The following is an 8,111-nucleotide window of genomic DNA, read 5'->3' on the forward strand; positions in this document are numbered from 1 at the left end:
CATGGCGCGCAACCTGCGCACGGGGCCCGCGCGCGACTCGCACACGCGCTTTCCGTACGCCGTGCTGCGCGACGCCGTCGTCGACCGCCGCCCGGCCGCGCGCACGCAGATGGGCGCGAGCGACCCGCCGGGCACCGTCCGCCTCGTGCTCTACGTCACCATGCACCTGTCCGCCCGCCTGACGACGCGCAACGCGGCCGTGCGCTTGCTGCACGGCTTGCGCGGCGAGGTCGAGTGGGTCCACCACGTCACCCAGTTCCTCGTCCCCGCACTCAAGAAAGGGTACAAGCCCGGCCTCAGCAACAAGTTTGGCAAGTACGTCTCCGAGTGGCAGGTCGGCATCAGGCTGTGGCCGCCGGAGGGGGCCCACGTGCACGCCGTTAGGGACGCCGCCGCCGCTAATTTCCCCCTCAACGTCACCATCCCCGTCCTCCGCTACGACGGCGAGGAGGTCGTGTGGCCCGTCGAGATGGGCCTGGGCTGCGTCTTGGGCTGGCACACCCCGGGCGTGGAGCATCGCGTGGATAAGTGCGGGGAGTCCGGCGCCGCCGCTGCCCAGGGCGCCGTGCTCATAAGCGGCAGTGCCTTGTACGGCCCCAAGAAGAAGGAGCGCCGCTACTTTCAGGAGATTGCAAACTTTGCCGCAAGGGCCCTCATGGGGCCCGTGCGCTATGATGCCGTGGCCATGGGCGTCGTCACCGATTACTCCCGCTCAGACATGGAGTACAAGTGCCGCATGGCCGACGTCGAGTGCTTCGAGAAGCTCGACGCGTGGAACGACGTTATGATGGACAGGATTGCCACCGCCGTGGAGGAGGAGCTGGCGGAGATCGGCGTCCCGAAGGAGCTCTTTTCGCGCGTCCTCCTCATACCCTCGTGCCGCCTCGGCTCGCACGCCGACAAGACAGAGTGGCACGACCCGTGCAAGCAGTCGAAGAGGTATGGCCAGTACTTTGCCACCTTCTACTCCTACGCCATGCTCGCCCCCTTCTACAAGGTATGTACCCCGCCCGCCCCCGCCCCCGCCTACTACTACTTTGCTTGTGCCCACTTTCGTGTCCCAAAACTCGTCTGTCTGTCTAATCGCGTTTACATGTCTGCACCTTCGTCACAAACAAAACAAACCAACAAACAAAAAAAAAAAAAAACACACACACACAACCCCCACACCCTACCCCACCCCTCCTAGTGGGCCGCGAGCTACGACATGGACGAGTTCCTGGCCTCGGTGCCGGCGCTGCCGAAGCGGCCGGGGCCCGCGGACCAGCTGCTGGACGAGGCGGACAGGAGTTTCAGCGCCCCTCGCGGCGACATGGTATTCCAGTGGCTCAACTTCCGCGTGCGGTCTGCGGAGCACTCGCGCGCCCTGTCGGCGCGCCTGATCCGCGGCCTGCCGACCACGCTGAGCAACCAGGAGAACGCGTCGCGCCCCGAGCAGTGCTACGAGCGCCCGCGCGACGAGACGGCCAAGTCGGCCGTGCGCTGTGACGTCGGCCTCGGCTTCACCATCCACCACCCCGTCATGTCCATCGCGGGCAGAGGCATGGAGATGCAGCAGGGCAATCGAATATACCGCGGCCTGCGCACCTGGCATGCGAGACTGGGTGCCCTCAAGTGGGCCCACGTCGCAGACTGCGATTTCGAGCCCGACTCGGGTGAGGAGACATGACCACGCATCGCCCGCGCACCCACTTGATCAGTGCGAGGGGCGTTGCTTTTTTTTTGTTTGAGCGTGACGCCCCGGTTGGCTCGCCGAGGACAAGAAAAAAACATGTATATAGTTCTTCCCAGAGGCCTACGTGCCTACGCGCCAAAACAGCACAACTAGCTCCCCCTTTAAACAATTTAACAGGCTTAACTAGAAATAAGAAACGCTGCAATTAAGTGGACCCGCACGCCTCAAAAGGGGGAACACTGCGCTTCAAAAGATCTGGCAGATGAAAAGGGTTTTCGTGGCAACGGGCGTTGCGAACGTTTGTACAGTGTGAGGGATGCAGGCAGGTCTCAACAGATCACGCCATGGTCCACCGAGGACGAGACGTAGAGAAGAGGGAGCGGGGGCGGGGGGACGGAAAGAAAAAGTCAAGAGACAGCTTGGGTCGTACACTCAATTCGCAGGCGTGAAAGAAAGGACCAGTTTTTAAAATATTCCAGATCCCAGGCAACTGCTATATGAAAAGCGTCAAGAGACGGGGGGCGGCCATCGCCCGCATCTGTAAATTGGAATCGACATTTGTGCCGTCGATGGAGGGGGCGGTTGGCGGGCGTAGGTACAAAAACCATCTGTTTGTGGAGCGGAGACGTGTTTGTTGCCAGACGAGAAAGCAGTCTTATTGAGACCCCTTCCCCTCCCTCGATACACCAATGAGAAGTAACTGCGTAATGTCATTGCAAATGAGACGCATTTGCATTCCACCTCGCTGTTTTGGAAGGTCCGCTGAATTATTGCGGACAAAGCCTCGCATGAATATTGCTTACGAAACAGGGTAAGACATCTAACTGCCAACATGCGTACAGACGTTGCTTCTGTGCTGGACCAGTATATATGAGGGAAGAAGAGCTGTGGTATGTTCTTTCGCTTAGTGTGCGTTGGACATGCAAAAAATCTCCCCGCAACCTGCGCAAATTTACATTATTGTCGCACTGGGAGGATGATACGTATGCCATGCCAATCGAACAGATTGTTGCAAACCTACACATTACAATTTCGCCAGCTTATGAATGATGTCGCACATTCTGGCCGAGCGTGCTACCTCCTTCGCGTCTACTTGCACCTGTCTAAGTTGATTCTCCCGTGCCACCAGCAGTCCGCCTCCTACGGCTTGTATAAAAATATCCGCCTCGAGATTCTGTTTTTTTAATCGATCCTCACGTTAAAGTGATGTACAAATGACACAGCCACTAGGCCTCTACAGTACATCTGCTTTCGCCATGCCTTGCAGACAGACAAGCATGCGAGTCAGCGTGTCGTGAAAGGGAATATCTTGTACCTCATTGATGAAGTATACGCACAAAGTACAGTAATGTCCTCATCGAAGGCTGTTTAATTCAATTTAGGGAACCAAACTCTATGCTCGAAATGCATTGTCAGAGTCAGATGCCAGCCCGGTGGCGGCGATCCTCCATTGTGTTACGGATCAGCGAGCATTTCTCGAGACCACCACGCCCTTTGGCAACAGGCGCAGCGAAAGAGACGACTATCGCAATTACTGCAGCAAGTGACGTTTTTCTGTCTTTTAAAACTGTACCATCCTCGCGCGTCACCTCCCTATTGGCTGCCCACATGTCCTAAGAGCAGTTCTTTGCATCCATTTGATGAGGGAGAGGCACTGGGAGGCACTGAGAGGCACTGAGAGGCACTGAGAGACCCTTGATTTACGGTACAGTGCCTCCTAAGATATAGTGCTATAGCGTGACATACCTCTAGCTATGGCACTATTGGGGGGATGGCACTATAGAAAGGAGGCTCAAATACATATTTTTGGGGACAAAGCACACTGCTAACACAAACACAACTAAATAACTTCATCCTTTGAGTACTGAACCATGCCGGATGATACACGTGTGAGCGTATGATAACCTGTGCCAGACGGTGAGCCATAGCACTATATAGAGGGAAGCACTACTAAAGTAGGCACTATTGAGCGACCCCCCCCTGTAGTCGTACGAAACATCCGCCCTACTCAATCTCCACAAAGATCGTCCCTTCCGTGATGTACGTACTGTATTTGTAGAAAATTTATCGGCGAGGATGTACGACAGTCCACGATGCGGCCTCGAAGTTTTCTGCTGTATCACGCCACGCCAAGCTGCGAAAAACATAAGCCCTCAATAAAGTTTACCATATATTAGCCATGCAGCGCTCTAAAGAGTGCGCAACACAACAAGTGCGTCGCCATATGTGACGGCCCGCAAGGGGCCGAGAATTAGTTTTTCCCAAGTTTTTCGCCAAGACAAAGGGGTCTGAAGCACGGCGCATATAGCACTCGAAAGATGATTGGTTGTAGTGATTATGAAATATCGATGAATTCTGAGTGATCGCCTGCTATATCCATTTCTATCCTGCGCCAGGAAAGAAACGAATATAGAGATAGGTGCTTCCAGATAGTAACCGAAAAAAGCGATTAGCGCACCAGTTGACATGCCAACAGGGGAAAATCTCTAAAATTTCGAAATTTACGCGCACTGGTTGCCTTGCTCTTACAGTATTAAACACAGATATTCGAACTGCGATTTGCGAAGCCGATATATATTTTTCAAGTTTAACAAGTGTTTGTTTTATGTTTTATAAGTGCGCACTTCACCATTGACAAAGAAATTCCATGGGAAGACAAGACAGCAAAGCAAAACAACAAACACAGCAAACACGCTCTCCCAGCGGAATATAGGGCACGTGCTACACTGAGTACACTTTATATAATTCACTCTATAATCATTTCCTGAGAGGACAGCATTCAATGGAATCGACCCTCTAGAGCAATCGCTGTTTTATGAATGGCACGCGATGGGTTATCGAAGAGCCCAATAAAAACCTGTCATCAGAGTGATTTCGGTGCATCCTTTTTCTGTTTCACACTTTCTCATTTTTCAGAAGTATTAATCATAGAGATTGCCTTAGCTCCATCATTCATATGTTTGAGAAATGGCGTTCTTGTGAAGGCACCAGAAGTATAAGGTTCACTTTCTCCATCCATGACAAGTGATGTTTAGCAACAGGGTACAACAGTACCCCATCTTTCATTCAGCAATGAATGTGTATGCTCTCAGCGCCGTTGCAAATTATAAATATGAGTGTCGTAGCAGCGAGATATAAACGGATATTACCAAACTGCAACACAAATTTAGATTCAACAAGAGAAAAGGACAAACAATCTGAATATGCGGTATGGGGCAAATCAACGTGCCCGCAAATAATGCCCGACGAAACCCATGAGAAGTCTTGCTCCATCCACGCCTGCATTGGAACACTTTGAACAAAGAAGAGACGGAGTGGGGGGGTTTGTTGCGATGCGGCATGCGTAAGTGGTTAACTGGGGACAAGAGGTTGAATTTTTCGAGTTAAACAAAGTCAAGTCCTGCTTTCCACAAACACTCTCAGATAGTTTATGTTTCAGCAGAAAGAAAAAGAAAAAGACAAAGAAAGATAGTCAATCAAAAACGTGTTCCAGATACCGCAGACCTAAAGAATCGCAAAAAGTGTGGCCCGCCCGCCCTCTCTGAGCGTCGCCTTGAGAGCGCAACTGCGGATTGGCGGGGACTGAGAGGATTGGACACCATCGCCATTCTCATAATTGAACCCGGTATATATATAGACGTATTCTAGACGACGACGACAACTGTGATTACTTGGCAAACTCCCTGCGCCAAGTCCAAGTTCGAACCTTGAGGTAAAGCGAACTATCTCTTCCATCTCCTGCGATTGCACTTGCTTAAAGCTCAACGCACTCGGAAGACTACAAGTCCGGGAAACCCGAGAACCGGGGAAAGAAACTTGGGAAGAAGAGCCATCGAAAAAAATTCAACTCGTCCTCTGTACCAGCCCATACTTACCAAAAATCAACGTTTTCTCGTTTTCGCCTGCCCAGTAAACGGAACGCAATCACAAGGAACTAATATGCCGGGTCAGATAGTAGGGATTGATATCTTCAACAAAAACGGAATCTGCAAGAGATGTCGTAAGCCGAGGTACATGCACTCAAAGCGATGGTGCTCGAAAACATTCGATGTAGACACCATGATCAAGAAAGGGAGTCAGTTTTGCATGGAGAGTTGTATGTTCGTTTGGAATGAAGATGGAAGCTTGAACCCTTGTTCAATATGTCCGTATTGTTTCCGAACGCCCCCTGTAATCCCTGCAATTCCAGGAAGGGGACCTCCAGCGGGTCTCTTTTCGTCGCACGGTGGCTCCGGGTCCGGCTCGGGCTCGGGATCTAATGGTGGCTCTGCCTCGCATGGGTCAAGCAACAGGGGGTCCGGGTCACGGTCGGCGCCGGGAGCCAGATCAAACGGTGGGGGGAGTTCTTCAAGGTCGCGGTCTTCAGGGTCGTGACTAATGGGCTCATGTGGGCAATCGTTGGGCAATGATTTGTTTGTTTTCCTCGACTGCGAGCGGGAGAAACCGTCCAAAAACAGAGCAGATGTTGCGTTTCTAGTCAAGTGTATGTCCGTTTTAAAAGGGTTTGCGTCTTTAAGTAGCAACATGTTGCCTGACGACAACATTGAAAAGTCGTGTTGTCAGGCTGATTTCCTTGCGCGGATGTCCTACTTCCTTTACTGATTCCGGGTAAGCTGCAGTGTTCCCATTATAAATGCAGGTGTGTCATTAACGTGAAAAGCGCATTTGCAAGGGGCCCACGACTCCCGGATAGGAGGGATCAGCTTTCTGCCTCTAACGTAGATGCATACTGTACAGCACAGTGCAACATGCAGGGGTTCTGCCGTTTTCTCCATAGTACAAATAGAGTGCATGCAAACTGAGAGACTGATATAATTTTTTTTGTCGCATACGGGCGATCATTTTTTTTTTTTTTTGCGACATGTATTTACGAAAGCGCAGAGAGGGGCGGACGGGCAGCTTGGAATGCGTTCGAGAGAGTCGCAGAAACCTACTCCACGAGCCCGACTAGATGTAACATATTAGCAAGGGCCATGCTTTACTTTTCCTTTGAAGGGTTTCATCTCTAGAATGTTTTCATACTGTATGTAATGATTATGTTTATCATATGATGTAGGAGGCGGATGCCAATTCACACTGCGGACACCAGAAGGGCGGCGTCTGTTTATTGGGGGGAAACACATGAAGCAATACACTGAAAAGGCATCAACACATGGACCATTTACACATGAAGCAATGCACTGAAAAGGCATCAACACATGGACCATTTACACATAAAGCAATGCACTGAAAAGGCATCAATACATATACCATTTCCTGAACTTATTTTGGCCAAAACACACTTACTTACCTACCTACCTAACTTCGGAATATTGTTTCAATTTGGAATACCTTTTGTTCAAGATGAAGAATTCAAGGGAATAGAAATGGCAGGCTGGGTTTGTACGTTGTGTCTTTAGTTTTGTACGGGTATCATTACAAGCAAGGATTCAAGGATGGCCAAATGCGCTTCTGCAGGATTCTACTCTCTCATCTTCTTGGAGCGAAATTTGAATTCGAGGGAAAAAGGAGGTAGAGCCCCCAAAGCGATGAACTTATGTGAAGTGCTAGGTGCCCTAGTTTGAGCGGTGAAGTAGTGCCTTTCGGCGTGGTGTTGAGATGAACGAGAGCAAGTATTATGTGTCACTTGTAAAAAAAAGTCATTCAGAATAAGAGGGCAAAAAAGTTCAAAAAAACCGGAAGATGAAAACTAGGCGGCAGCGGCCGTATTACGGGCGTCATACTTCAAGACGAGGCCATTAGAGCCGAGTGCGAAAGCGGTATCCTTATCAAAGAACTTAATCTTGTAGATATTAGCGCCCACCTTATCGACCTGATTATCCCTCTTCCAGCTCTTGCCAGCGTCGCTGCTGCGATACAAGCTGCCGCCGCCAATCGCGGCCCACACTTCCTTGGAGCCCGGGCGGAAGGCGACGTCCAGGATGCCGTACCCGCCGGCGCGGATGTCTACCTTGTTAAACTTGAGCAGCTCGGTCGACTCGAGGTCGGGGTTTGCATCGGTGAAGGCCAGCCCTCCCCCCCGCGTCGCCATCCACACGCCATCATTGACATTGTTGTTCACAAAGCCCATGGCCTGTATCCTGCGGCTCGAGTCCCGCGCGTGCGGGATCCAAAAGTCCTGGCCGGGCTTCCACGTGAGGAAGAAGTTGCCCCGGCTACTGATGGCCAAGTAGGCGCCGTAGGCGTCGCGCAGGACGGAGATAATGGAGCCCGTAAAGTATGACGCGCCACTGACGCCAGACGAGATAGTCCTATTGAGCGTAGCGTCAATGGTCTCGCGGACCTGGGCCTTCCAGTTGCGGCCAGCGTTCTCCGTCATGTAAACGGCGCCCGCATTGGTGGTCATCTCCGCGCGCTGCGGGCCGAGGGCGGTGATGCTGACGGGCTCTCCGGGGAGCTTTGGCGAGAGCGGGACGCGCTCCCAAGTCTTGCCGGA

General features: G+C 51.8%; 2 protein-coding genes across 2 annotated transcripts in view; one reads left to right on the forward strand and one right to left on the reverse strand.

The window, feature by feature from the left end:
- Window positions 1–941: 941 nt before the first annotated feature.
- Window positions 942–1,382, forward strand: CHC_T00002146001 (hypothetical protein). The gene has a single exon (XM_005713353.1). The coding sequence runs from the start codon at window positions 942–944 to the stop codon at window positions 1,380–1,382; it is 441 nt and encodes a 146-aa protein (XP_005713410.1).
- A 5,982-nt stretch (window positions 1,383–7,364) lies between these two features.
- CHC_T00009275001 (photosystem II stability/assembly factor HCF136) overlaps window positions 7,365–8,111 on the reverse strand; it is a gene marked incomplete at its 5' end in the record, with an annotated part of 750 nt that continues 3 nt past the window's right edge. Inside the window, one exon of the mRNA XM_005713354.1 lies at window positions 7,365–8,111. This exon is cut by the window's right edge and continues 3 nt beyond it. Within this exon, the coding sequence (XP_005713411.1) occupies window positions 7,365–8,111 (747 nt within the window).

This window comes from Chondrus crispus, genomic scaffold (assembly GCF_000350225.1).
Source record: "Chondrus crispus Stackhouse genomic scaffold, scaffold_128, whole genome shotgun sequence".
In the NCBI taxonomy this organism is placed as follows: domain Eukaryota; phylum Rhodophyta; class Florideophyceae; order Gigartinales; family Gigartinaceae; genus Chondrus; species Chondrus crispus.